At 50.7% G+C, this 14252-nt stretch overlaps 1 protein-coding gene across 2 annotated transcripts in view; it reads right to left on the bottom strand.

The window, feature by feature from the left end:
* Positions 1-432: 432 nt before the first annotated feature.
* LOC136518913 (uncharacterized) overlaps positions 433-14252 on the bottom strand; it is an 18664-nt gene continuing 4844 nt past the window's right edge. Inside the window, exons 3-7 of one of the 2 annotated variants that reach the window (XM_066512601.1) lie at positions 4250-4359; positions 3901-4060; positions 3732-3824; positions 3085-3216; positions 433-739 (exon numbers count right to left, since the gene is read on the bottom strand). In XM_066512601.1, coding sequence (XP_066368698.1) covers positions 722-739; positions 3085-3216; positions 3732-3824; positions 3901-4060; positions 4250-4359 — 513 coding nt within the window. In that variant the 3' untranslated portion in view covers positions 433-721. The remainder of the gene's footprint in view (positions 740-3084; positions 3217-3731; positions 3825-3900; positions 4061-4249; positions 4360-14252) is intronic. The other variant, XM_066512602.1, reaches the window with a different exon arrangement.

Here is a 14252-nt window from a genome sequence, read left to right as displayed (position 1 = left end):
GAGGGATCATGAAGGATCCGTGATTCTGGCAGGCACATAAAATTTGGATAATGTTCATGATGCTCTATGTGCAGAAGCGCATGCATGCTTGATAGCTATCACTGCGGCAACTGATCAAGGAATGATGCATATTCACCTTGAATCGGATTCTATGGTTTTGGTAAAGGCCCTCAAATCTCCTAACTATGATCTTTCCGCTAGAGGTACTCTGTTTAGAGAAGCTAAATTTCTTCTAGACACCCGGTTCATTTCTTTTGATGTAAATTATGTTACACGTTCTTGTAATGTTTGTGCACATGAGTTAGCTCGCTGTGGTCTGCTATGGGACCCGGATCAATCCTATGTTTGGATTAATCCCCTCCCAGAGTTTGTAATTTCTTTGGCGGTTCGTCACATTCACGATCCATCTGAGACGTAATAAAGTTGCGAGTCTTTGCTTTCAAAAAAATATATATTAAATAGCACCCCTCTATATTAAAAGTCCATGAACGGATCGTGATTCAGCATTAGTCTTGGGGCCTCGTGCGGATCTGTCCCTAAGAATCTGATGAGAAGGAAATCTGCAGTATGCTTGATTCTTGTCTTGGTAGCATACAGCATGTTAAGAAAGTAGGAATACCAAAACTGCGTCAGGGGCTTCAAAGCCTCCATCTGTGGTTGATGAATGGGCGTTGCAACACGGACTACAAATGTAAGCATAACTAATCCTTCTGGTGTATTCTCATTCATCTGGCAAACTCTGCATAAGAAATCAGGACAATAATAAGATAAAATAGTGTCTGGTTTTTTTAATATACCTTGTCCAAGCTAAACAATAGAGCAGGCTCCGTAGGAGAAATAAGCAGAAATATGGCCAGAAACGAATAAATCATGGCTCATAGTTGGTAATTTATTTCTATGCTCTTAATATTTCAATTCAATCAATTTGTTCAGCTGCATTTCATCATAAAGATAGTTTAACCCCACGTATAATCGTATAATTCAAGAGTGTATATGCAACGGATAGGTTCGTGAGACCAAAAAACATATTTGAAAATAGGTTGTGCCACATGTTGTCACTTTACTAGTTACACATTAGAGAAAATTCCAATGTGCTTACTTCAGTCGAATACAAATAAGTAGTCACTCCGTTCCAAATTATTGGTCATTTTGGCTCTTCTAGAAACATAATTTTTACTATATATGTCTAGACATAGCATATACCTTAGGTGCATAGTAAAAGCTAAAAAAACAAAAACAACCTATAATTTAGGATGGAGGGAGTATTTAGGTGAAGAGTTCCCATTCAGTGTGATCTCTACAATGTAACACAAGTTTTCATGGTGCAGGATAAGCCACGTGTATGGAAACTGTTAGATGTACTCCCTACATCCCATATTATAAGACGTTTTTACTTTTCTAGATACATACCTTTTGTTATGCACTTAAATATACCCTATGTCTAGATATATAATAAAAGCAATGTATTTCGAAAAGCCAAAACATGATAACATGGTAACAGAGCTCTAATGATAGGATTCCATCCTCACTTGGCTGCTGCCGTCGCCGCCGGATGGCAAGCTTTCCCCGGCGAGCAACTCCACTTTTTTCCCTCCCCTCTTTTTTTCCCGCCTCCACAGGTCGCACAACCCCATTAGCGGCCGCCGCATACGCTGGCCATGCAAGCCCTGAACGGTAGCCACATCTGCACTCTGGGCCGTTGGTAGCTCCACAAAAAGAGAGGAGAGACAAGACGGTTGTGCCTTAATGCCATTCATGTTCCTTGATGCCCGATTATTTTCAGTGGCACCAATTAAGGAGAGTTTGTTTTTCACACGGAGATCCATATGGGTGGGCAGCAGTTATGGGCTTATCTCACTGGTGAGGCGAAAATGTCTACTATGTCCGATTCTCTACACACCACCCACGTATCCCCCCAATGTTGAGGATGCCATTAAGACTATCCGATTGGAGGTGGATTATGATGGAGGCCTATCAGTCTGATCTTGCTGTCTATGACACTTGGCTGTGTGAGAAAGCCTGTGCTAAGGCCATCTTGCTTGCGAGCATTGCGATTGATCTCTCAATGTCTCTCAAGGGTCTTGCCTCCACGTATCTGCTTCGTGGTAGTTATGAGGTCCGTAACGAGACTATGTATCTTATATAGAGTTGCTTCGTCAGCTAGACTTCTAGCTTAACCGTGGAGAGCTTGGGAGCTGAGTTCTGTGGTGCGAACACTTGCATGTTGCAAGTGTTGTGACTGTCACCGGAGTCAAAGAGACTCTCCGTCTTCATGAGTTCCTCTCTCAGCTTTGTCCTGAGTTCAAGACTGTTCAGTTGCCGAGGCAATGCCTGAGCTATAGGGCGAGGAGATGTGTCTTTGCACTGGTGGTGTGAGTCAGGCTCAGCAACAGGACAGTAGCCCTACATGCTAGCTGCTACGACCTCACAAGTGTCTTTGTTGCCTGCCTCCCTCGCTGCCTCAGCCCTAGCTGGTGGCGGACTTCTTCTATTCTTTGTGGCCATTGTGGCCGGCTAGGCCATGAGGAGCCGACTTTTCACAAGAACATGGCTGCAAGGGCCACAACCGATGCTCCTCTCTAAGCTTGAGTGGTTCTTCTACTCCTCAAACCTCTCAATCAGTGCCTACTACCGAGCAAAAGGTCCTCCTTGTTTTGTCGCCTTACTACCTTGATTGCCAGTACGGATTGTTGCTGCTCGAGGAAAGAAAAAAAAAGAGAGGGAGAGAAGAGTGTGGGTGAAAGAGGTAGACAAAATCTCAAACGTACATTTTGGTCCAATGGTTAAAGGACAAGGCCTTGGGGATGAGATATTGGGAGACTGCAAAAGCATCCCCTCGATAATACTGGATATTGTATTGCAGTAGCCCCATTACCACTTTATTGGGGAATCATATGGGAGGACTGCTGGAGATGCTCTTAGGGCGTGTTTGGTTTGCGTGGGCCAGGCATGCTTTCCGGGGTGAGAAGCAAACAGCCCCTTTTAGTCACTAGTATAGGGTGGTATCTGTACTTTGTACATGATTATATCCAGCCCTTCACATAGCAATAGATCTAAGCTGCATTTCTAACAGAAACTACTTACCAGACCAAGAGCCTCTGCAGCTGTTTTTACGTTACCAGCAGTACAAGCGCTCCTGTATAGATATAGAAGGTGAACCCTCTCGGCAACATGCAAATTCTTTTCTAGTCCAGCAGCCACCATTTCCATCTCTGCCTGTACGAAACAATAAAATGCAATTATGCTTGTAAGGATAACAATGCAGTAACAAAACCGAACAGTGCATACAGGATGTTGGATTTCTTCAGACAAATAAATAATCATCTTGCATACAAGTGACAAATATATGCTCTCAGCTATGTACCAGGGAAACTATTTAACAGAGGCACGACAAAAATATCAATCAAACTGGCACAAAAAATCCAAGCTTTATATGAGGCATCATCTGCTGCTTCAGGCCTCCAGGTCTAAACATGCTATGTCCTAGCTCAGGCGCACAGGACATAAGCAACTTACTTGGACTTGCTTCCTAGTTTTAATAAGCCTTTAACTAACAAAGAATTAATATTGTCTAGTTATACTCCTACACAGGTCCAGATGCACAATTTTGAACCCACACAGTTCAACCAGCACATCAAGACACAGAGTACACAAAGGGGTGAAAATAGAATGAATGCAGAACAAATGTAATGCCAAAGACAAGCTTTCAAGCTTAAAACGAAACGACATACAGAATTGTCCTCTGGAGGAAATATGTAATGAATTCTACAAATCTTCACAAGTTCATCCAGTGCTTCTGGCCGTTTTCCTTGAATCTCTAGAGCCTAGGGACGAAAAAAACATGGAATCAACATTGTAAGAACATGGAATCCCTGCAGCTATGTATAGGTAAATCCATACCCAGCATTGCAAGAAGCATGTCCGTGTACGAGTAGCAATTGATGCACATACAAGAGTGGCAGCACGAAACTTGTCTAATCCAATATTGCTAGCAAGACCGGCGAGAAACTCCCTTGGATCCTCACCATTAAGTTTTGCTGCACCGATGTCTTTTGCTGCTCTTTATTAAGCACCAAATATCAACGAGTCTAGATCAAGCATGGTGGATGGCAATGATAAAATAAGAACAGTATGTACAAAGAAATACGTAAAATTAAAAAAAAACTGTCTGGCAGCAGAAATTTACAAATAGCTGATGAACAGAGTAACTGAAGCCAAAACAAATTCTTTGAACAAAAGCAATAAATACCTGCTGCAATCATCTAAAACAAAGTTCACTGCTGCTCTGTAGAAAGAATCACGAGCATTTTCAGTATCAAAGCAGACCTTTACCCCCGATATCTTGCATAATTGCCTAAGCTGCATATCAAAGCATGATTACACAATGCTGGCAAGCACATGGAACAAATTGCAGCATCAATCCAAAATAAATTCAGGTATACCAAAGATTGTGAAACTTATACGTTTAATTTATTTACCCAAATAAATCATACGTCTGCTCAGAACTATGGCTAAGCATAACATTACCATCTGCAATTGTTAGGTTCATTGTGTAATAAAAGGAACAAACAACAACTTCTAAAGCTTGTATGGTCATATAAGGGGGGACAAAGTAACTTCATTTAGGTTCGCAGTTTAATGCTACTTGCTTGGTAGCTTCTTCCCTCATAAGTGTTTCGCCTCAACGTCCAGATGGAGATTGGAGAAAGATGAAACTGACACCACCATGATAATGACACACCACGGACAGGCGGGCAAGAAGCTCACCAAAACTCAGAACACATTTCTCCCCAGTCCCAATCAGTTTGCAGCTCTGCGTCCACTCACCTTTACCAACTGCCGTGGGCATTAAGAGATCGACCATGACCTTTGCCCTTCATTATCAATCACAGACAGGTGATGAGGCGCCTGTCCAGCAATCAGGTGAAGCAGGCATTCTCGTCTACTCAAGGCGTCCAAGAAAGAAGCATACCGAGACAGTTGTAGAATTGGGGCCTACGGAGGATTTCATCCACCGGATCTCCAGGCCCTTGCCAACTCTCTCCACCCCAGCTATTCCGAAGCATCGTTGCCAACCCACTGTTTCAACTCTCCCTCCAAGGCAAAGTAGGCGGATAGCCAAGCTGCCGCCAGAAACCAACCCACAAGCAGCCGGGACAGTACGTCGACAACTAGGCTTTGCGGAGAACCATAGCTGTCACTCAGAAGCCTCCAAAGAAAAATGTGCTCGCTTCTTCGACAAACCTCTCTCAAAGAGCCATGTGACTGCCCTTGCTAAGCTCCTGGGCAAAGAGGTGCCGCCAGATGTGCTCGGCGTCCCCGTGGAAGATGCTATGGCTGTGTAATTCTTTGAATCTGTGGTCGCATTTCTTTTCCAATGGATTCCCCAAATTTTTTGGTGTGGAATGTTCAAGGTCTTAATAAACGGGCTCGACGAGACAATGTTCGCAAGGTCGTTGATTCTTGTCGCCCAGCAGTTGTATGCTTGCAGGAATCTAAGCTTGCCCACATATCTCTCTGGGATGTCATGTCCATTCTTGGTCGAGACTTTTAAAAGTTTGTTTTCCTCCCTGCACAAGGAACTCGTGGTGGCATCCTTATTGCGTGGCGCGATGGAGTGTTTGAGGCTGATGTATGGCACGTACAGCGGCATTCGGTGTCGGTCAAATTTAAGTCCGGCGATGAGCATGTTTGGTGGTTCACCAGGGTTTATGGACCACATCAAGATGCTGAGAAGATTGCTTTCCTAGATGAAATCAGGGAAGTGCGGGCTAACTGTGGAGGGCCATGGATGATGGCCGGTGATTTTAACATGATTTACTCGGCCGAGGATAAAAACAATGAAAACTTAAACAGAGCGATGATGGGTCGATTTCGCCGGCTAGTGAATGATCTAGAGCTGAAGGAAATTCCACTGATGGGAAGACGCTATACCTGGTCCAACGAAAGAGATGCCCCTGCCCTGGTTAAATTGGACCGTGTCCTTTGCACGGCAGACTGGGAAGCATTGTATCCAGAGTGCATTTTGCAGAGTCAAGCTACCGAGATATCTGATCACTGCCCTCTCTTACTCAGTCTCAAGGAAGGAATTCAAGGCAAAAAGAGATTTCACTTTGAGAGTTTCTGGACCAAGCTTGAGGGCTTCCACGAAGCTGTAGAGCAATCTTGGTCCGCGCCGGTTACAACCAGCTGTCCTCTTGACCATATCTCAATTAAGCTCAAAAGGCTAGCGCGTGCTCTTCAATCTTGGAGTCAGAAAAAAGTTGGTAATATCAGTGCACAGCTTGGAACAGCCTGTGAAATCTTACATCCACTAGAAATCGCAAGAGACAGCTGGTTATTGACAAGAGAAGAGGATTGGTTGCAGTGTGAATCCAAGCGACACTGTCTTGTCTTGGCATCACTTGAGCATACTGTTACTAACCTTGGAAATCTGAGACGATGAATAATCACTCCATTAGTGGAGAGGTATATATAGACACTCATATGGGCCAATAGTAGATGGGCCTTCACTTAATAACCCCCTTCAAACTCAAGGCGGAAGTGGAGGATCTAAAGCATTGAATTTGAAAAAAGGCAGTTCAGTTGCCACAAACCAAAAGAGCAGAGCTCTGGCCAGCGCTGGTGCTTGTGCTGTGTGTGTGCGCTTGAGCTCAACCCCTTCTTCTATCTCTAGCCATAATGAGTGTGTGTGTGCTGGTAAGCAAGTTGCTTACCTGTGAAGGGAGGCGAGGGACCAACAGGTCCGGAGTAGGGGGTATAATTGTACGGGACAGTTTTTTTTCCTCTCTTAATACAATGATACACAACTCTCCTGCGTATTTGAGAAAAAAAAAGATATCATACAGAACGACTATTCCAGAATGCTATTTTATTTTTGGTGTTTTAACCAGTGTGGCTACATTCTACAACTGCAAGGATCCAATTTCACACCAGACAACAAAGATTATAAGCAAATGAAAGGCACCGATGAACTCACAGCAATTGCTGCATGGAAGACTCTAATAAAAATAGTATATTCCCTTCCATGACTTCACTATTTCTCACTAAATCCTCCTGAAGTCCCACAGCAACGCATGGTGTATCATCTAATCATTAAAATAATTAAATAATATATTTTCTTCCATCATTTTACTATTTCTCACTACATTATAAAAATATATATTTCCTTTCATAATTTTACTATTTCTCACAACATCAAACCTCTAAAATCCCACAGCAATGCGTAGGGTATCATCTATCTAGTTACTAAATAGAGAAAGCAAACAGCTATGTTATCAGCAAACTGCATGCTCAAGACGAGCATCGAGCCATCGATGCCGCCAATTGTCTATCCGCAATGATGCTATTGGGCCGGCTGATGACCACATGGTGACCCTCTTCCACGAGTTCGACAATGTTACTACCGGCATCCAATATGCCAGGCGCCGGCGTGGCTAAGTGGCGCCTAGATTAGATGAGCTAATAGTCCAGTTATCCTTATGCTTTATTATTTGCTATTTTCCCCAATAGGATATTTATTTCTTAAAATAGATTGCTTAGAACGGATATATATATATATCTTGTAAACATTATTGTGGAAATTAAGCAAAGCAACAATATTGGTTGCACGGCTTCCCTGAAGCCCTAGCCGCCACCCCTCTCTGTTGCCGGCGTTGTGGATCACCACAGCGCCAACTCGCTGCCGCCGCTTCCTAGGACCTCGCCCTCCTCACTTCCATCCCTACAATCTACGCAGCAACTCCGATAGTCCTATCAATCTGGTATCAGAGATGTCGGGTCCTCCCACCACCACCCTGCCGCCGCCTCTGCACCACCAGCCACCACGTCTGTGCCGCCCATCTCCTCGGCGCCGACTACACCTTCCTCGTCGACTCCTGACCCCCTAGTCAAGGCGGTCGCCGATCTTGCTCGCTCCGTCGCTGACATCTACTCCCGCCTTGCCAGCGTGGAGACACAGAGGCAGCCGCCCCCATCAGCCACAACCTTCCTGCCGCTTGTTTTCCCTTATGGGATGCCAGGGTACGGCACGACGGCACTGCAGTTCCAGGGCGTGCAGGCAACCGTGCCGGCTTCATCCAGGCGACAGCCCCAGTTCCGCTCCATCAGATGCGGTGGACGTCGGCCCCCTCGCCGATCCCGTCCTATGTCATGGCGCCAACAACCAGGCCAGTGTTCACCACGGCGCCGCCCTTCACTGCCACGACGATCGCGTCAGCAACCACCACCAGCGCCACGCCCCGGCTCGGTGGGCCGAGCCACTAGTACCAACACACTAATGGCACCTTCTACGGGGGCTCGGACGGGACCCTTCTCTATGGCGGCATTTCGCCGTACCTGTTTGGTGCCGGCCCGATCGACGCGTCGCCATACCTAGGCGGAGTTCCAGAGCAGGCCGTCCACGTAGCCGGCCCGGGCATGGCTCCTCCGCGCTTCTACAAGCTTGAGTTCACGACATATGACGGCACCGAGGATCCCCTAAACTGGCTCAACTATTGTGGGCAGTTCTTCCATGGACAGCGCACCCTGGCTTCGAACCGTGTCTGGCTCGCGTCTTATCAATTGACCGGCGCGGCCCAGACCTGGTACTATGCCCTGGAACAAGACGAAGGCATGCCCACCTGGGATCGCTTCAAGGAGCTCTACAACCTCCGTTTCGGGACGGTGGTTCGCGGCACCCACCTGTCCGAGCTTACCCGGCTGTCGTTCCTGTTGACAGTCCAGGACTACTCTGACTGCTTCAATGCGGTGTTGTGCCATGCCCGCAACCTGTTCGCCCCCGAGAAGGTGGAACTCTTTGTGGGAGGCTTACCGGAGCACATCAAGGTTGACATGGAGTTGCGCGAGCCTCAAGATCTCCAGACGGCCATGCATCTGGCACGGGCCTTCGAGCGCCGCGCCACGGCCACGACGCCGGCCCCTGCCTAGCGTGGGGCATGACTGCCACAGCGCCTAGGCCTACCAACGCCTCCTCGGTCGGCTACAGCAGTACCAGCGGGCACGGGCGCCCCCCTAGCATTGCCCGCTCCCCCAACAGCGGCGGCCGGCCAATCAGCTCCGGCTCATCCCTTCCATCGGAAGACGCCAGCTGAGCAGCTGGAGCGCCGTCGCCAGGGGCTCTGTTACAACTGTGACGAACCCTATGTCCGCGGCCATCAGTGCCAGCGTCTCTTCTACTTGGAGTCAACCGATTTCCTTGACGACGACGTCCCTGCTGAGGCGGCCGCCGTGACTGCTTTCCAAGAGGAGGCTGCTGCCCCTGAGGCTACGCAAGATGCAGCAGCCCAGCCGACAGTCTACCTCTACGCCATCACCGACAATCAGACGGAGAACACCATGCACCTACCTGTCTCCGTCCACGGCCACCGCCTTGTGGTGCTTCTCGACTCCGGCTCCAAGCATAACTTCATCAACGTCCAAATGCACTGCCTACGCCTGTCCACAGCGCCACATCCCACCATGAGGGTCTTGGTGGCCAACGGGGATGGAGTGCCTTGTGAAGGGGTCGCCCGTGATGTGGCGCTAGCCATCGGCACAGAAGAGTTCTCCATCAGTTGCTTCGACATCAACCTCGGCGGTTTTGATGTCATCCTCAGCGTTGACTTCCTCCGCACGCTCGGCCCTATCCCCTGGGACTTCGAGGATTTGTGCATGGCCTTCACGCGGGGCTCTCGGCGCATCTTGTGGAAGGGCCTCGGCTCCCCCCGTGACGACATTCGGGAGCCGACGGCCCGTGCGGTGGCTGCAGCACCTGACCAGCCCTTGCTGGACCGCCTCCTCCGCCAGTTCGACGACATCTTCGCGGAGCCGTGCGGTCTGCCTCCAACGCGCTCCTACGACCACTGTATCCACCTGCTGCCCGGCACCCCGTCGCCGTTTGGCCGTACTGCTACCCGCAGCTCCAGAAGGATGAGTTGGAGCGGCAGTGTGATGCCATGCTCACTTAGGGCGTCATTCGGCCCAGCACATCAGCGTTCTCCGCACCCGTCCTCTTGGTGCGGAAGGCCGATAATACTTGGCGCTTTTGCATCGACTATCGTGCGCTCAACGACAAGACATCCAAGGACAAGTTCCCCATCCCGGTGGTCGATGAGCTCCTCGACGAGCTCCATGGCGCCCGCTTCTTCACCAAGCTCGACCTTCGCTCAGGCCATCACCAGGTGCGCATGCACCCGGAGGACACAAAAAAGACGGCGTTTCGCACGCATCACGGCCACTTTGAGTTCCTGGTGATGCCTTTTGGCCTCACCAACGCACCGGCCACCTTTCAGGTCCTGATGACCGACGTCCTTCGGCCGTTCCTGCGTAGGTTCATCCTTGTGTTTTCGACGACATACTGATCTACAGCTCGTCGTGGGACGAACATTTTGCAGCACATCCACCTCGTCCTGGACACGCTCTGGGCGCACCGCCTCCACCTCAAGCGCTCGAAGTGCTCCTTCGGGGTGCCTTCGGCCGCTTACCTTGGCCACGTCATCTCCGCCGACGGCGTTACCATGGACAGCGACAAGGTGGACGCCGTCGCATCATGGCCTACACCGCGCTCGGCGCACGGCCTGCGCGGCTTCCTCGGCCTCGCGGGATACTACCGCAAGTTCATCCACGACTTCGACACGATCGCGGCGCCTCTCACCCGGCACTTGCATAAAGACGCCTTCTCCTAGTCTGAGGAGGCTGAGGCGGCTTTTCAGACGCTCAAGCGCGCCTTGTCGACAGGGCCGGTCCTCCAGATGCCCGTCTTCGACAAGCTGTTTACTGTCGACTGCGACGCCTCCAACGCCGGTTTTGGGGCTGTTCTCCATCAAGATGGGGGACCGCTCGCCTTCTACAGCCGCCATTCGCCGCTCGTCACCTGAAGCTCGCGGCCTACGAGCGGGAATTGATCGGTCTTGTGCAGGTTGTGCGTCATTGGTGCCCATATCTCTGGGGGCGTCGCTTCCTCGTCCGCACCGACCACTTTGCCTTGAAGTTCTTGCTTGATCAGTGCCTCTCCACCGTGCCGCAACATCAGTGGATCAGCAAGCTCTTTGACTTCGACTTCACTGTGGAATGCCGCCCAGGGCGGTTGAACACGATGGCTGACGCTCTGTCCCGCCGCGACTCCAACGCCGTTGCAACCGACGCCAGGGCGCGCACCATGTCGAGGCCCTCGTTTTGCTTCATCGACGACATCCGAGCGGCCACGGCCACCGCCGACGATGCCCGCCGTCTCGTGTAGTAGCTTCAGGACGGCGAGCTCGGTGAGCCATGGCGCCTTGCTGAAGGCCACCTCCTTCATGGGTCCCGCATACATGTGCCGGCCCATGATGACTTGCACCACCAGGTCATCACGCTGGCGCATGCCGCTGGACATGAGGGCATCCAGAAAACGCTCCAGCGGCTCCGGAGCGACTTCTTCATCTCGGGTGACCGCTCTTTGGTCCAAGACTTCGTGCGTACGTGTAGCACGTGCTAGAGGAACAAGGCGCAAGCTCTACTACCAGCAGGTCTGTTGCAGCCCCTCGACGTGCCATCCCAGGTTTAGGCCGACATTTCGATGGATTTTGTGGAGGGCCTGCCCAAGGTCAATGGCAAATTTGTCATCCTCACGGTGGTTGATCGCTTCTCCAAGTATGCGCATTTCATCACCCTCGGCCACCCAGACATCGCTACGTCTGTCGCACGTGCCTTCTTCAACAGCATCATGCGTCTCCACGAGTTTCCCTCCTCCATTGTTAGTGACAGGGAACCGGTGTTCACAGGCCATGTGTGGCGTGATCTATTCAAGATGGCGGGCGTCACATTGCGCATGAGCACGGCCTTTCACCCCAGACGGACGGCCAGTCCGAGGTCGTCAACAAGGTGCTGGCTATGTATCCGCTGCGTCACAGGGGATCGGCCTCATGCGTGGGTCGAGTGGTTGCCTTGGGTGGAGTACTGCTACAACACATCCTTCCCCAGACGGACGGCCAGTCCGAGGTCGTCAACAAGGTGCTGGCTATGTATCTTCGCTGCGTCACAGGGGATCGGCCTCATGCATGGGTCGAGTGGTTGCCTTGGGTGGAGTACGGCTACAACACATCCTTCCACTCCGCCCTACGCGCCACTCCATTTGAGGTGGTCTACGGTCGGCCCCCACCGCCTCTACTGCCGTATACAGCGGGGACAACCCGTAACGACAAGGTGGATGTGCTCCTTTGCGAGCGTGATGCCTTCCTCACTGAGGTTCGTGAGCGTCTCCTCCAGGCGCAGCAGCTATCCAAGAAGTACTATGACGCCTCTCATCGCGACGTGGAGTTTGCTGTGGGCGCCTAGGTGTGGTTGCGCCTCCTCCACCGCACAGCACAGTCCCTGGAGCCCTGGGCCAAAGGTAAGCTTGGCCCTCGCTACGCTAGGCCATTCCAAGTGCTTGAACACATTGGATAGGTTGCCTATCGTCTTCAGCTGCCCGAGGGTGCGCCTGCATGATGTCTTCCATGTGGGGCTGTTGAAGCCGCACAACGGAGACCCTCCAGCCGCTCCAGCAGCCCTGTCTCCGACGCTGGATGGTCGTCTCCTTCCGGCGCCTGATCATGCTCAGCTTCGTCGGGGTGCTTGGCAGGTCCTCATCAAGTGGCACGGTTTGCCCGAAGATGAAGCTACTTGGGAGCCACTCCAGGAGTTCAAGGATCTCTACCCCAACTTCCAGCTCGTCTCGAGGACGAGCTGTTTGTCAAGGGAGGGAGAGATGTTATGACCGACATCCAATATGTCAGGCGCCGTCGTGGCTAAGTGGCGCCCAGATCAATAGATGGCGCCTAGATTAGATGGGCTAATAGACTAGTTATCATTATGCTTTATTATTTGCTATTTCCCCAATAGGATATTTATTTCTTAAAATAGGATTGCTTCGAGGGGATACATATATATCTTGTAAACATTATTGTGGAAATTAAGTAAAGCGACAATATTGGCTGCTCGGCTTCCCTGAAGCCCTAGCCGCCACCCCTCTGTCACCGGCGCTGTGGATCACCACGGAGCCAACTCGCCGCCGCCGCTTCCCCGGACCTCGCCCTCCTCTCTTCTATCCCTACAATCTACGCAGCAACTCTGATAGGACTCCTATTCCTATTAGACAATCTCTTCGATGAACCACATGGGCCTACTACCTCATCACCATTTGCATCACCGGATCCGTGGTCACAAATCGAATGGCAGTGTGATGAGATGTTGTCTACACGTGATCCAGCCAAGCTCGTCTCCATTCTCCTTCCCAGCTCTTCTCGTCACGAAGCGGGACGGTGCCAAGCGATTCTGTGTGGACTACCACATGCTCAACATAAAGGCAAGTTATACATTTTAGTGTGGAGGAACTCCTAACAGGCTGGAGGTGTGAAGTTCTTCACCAAACTCAAGATGTGTTTCAACTATCACGTAGTGCTCATGCACCCAGACAACGTGGAGAAGACCGTGTTCCACACATACTAGGGCCTCTTAGTTCATGGTCATGCCTTTCGTCCCGACAAACGCACCCATGACATTCCAGGCATTGACGAATGACAAGAGCAGGGGTAATAAGAACATTGTTAAGGGAAAAAGAAGCATCGGCTATGGGAAGAGTGAAGGTTCCACGACTGATGACGGGAATGGATTGGCCATTGCCCACAATTATATACGGAGAAGAGGGAGGCGAGTGAGTAAAAAGACCTGCCGAGTAGGACATGTTGGAAGTAGCACCCAAGTGGTGGCACCCGGAAAGGAAATACCACTGTCCCTAGGAAATACCCAAGCACACCATTCCTAGCTTTGTTCCTCTCCCACTCGTCTTCTCATTCTCTATCCAAGGCCGCCAGCAATGTTCAAGAAGGCGCTAGGCGGTCTCTAGGCGGTGACCCACCGCCTAGAGCCTAGGCGAGCCTACTCGTTTGCAAGGCGTTTTCTAGGCATTAGTATATACACACATATATGTTTCGCCACTGCCAAGTCCACCAGCAGTGGCGGTTGACTCCTCCGCAGGCCGCCGAGCGCCCAGGGACTCCGGGACAGGATCTGCCGCCATCGCCTCAGAGCCGGGACCAGCCCCCGGCTGCTCGCCGGTCTGGACGGACGGATTCAACTCCTCCGTACGCCTCGTACTGCATCAGATTAGCTCGTTAATCGCCACCGCGATAAGGATCCGACAGCAAAATAACTCCAAGGCAAGGATACTTACGTGTCGGCCTGCCGGTACACTTTTCTGAAACGGCGCTGCCTACCCGAGCCCCCAGGCGCGGCCCTGGGGTCGACTCCCACGC

This window comes from Miscanthus floridulus, chromosome 17 (genome assembly GCF_019320115.1).
Source record: "Miscanthus floridulus cultivar M001 chromosome 17, ASM1932011v1, whole genome shotgun sequence".
NCBI lineage: Eukaryota > Viridiplantae > Streptophyta > Magnoliopsida > Poales > Poaceae > Miscanthus > Miscanthus floridulus.
The sequence above is the reverse complement of the archived record's forward strand: the minus strand, read 5'-3'. Positions and strand labels throughout refer to the sequence as shown.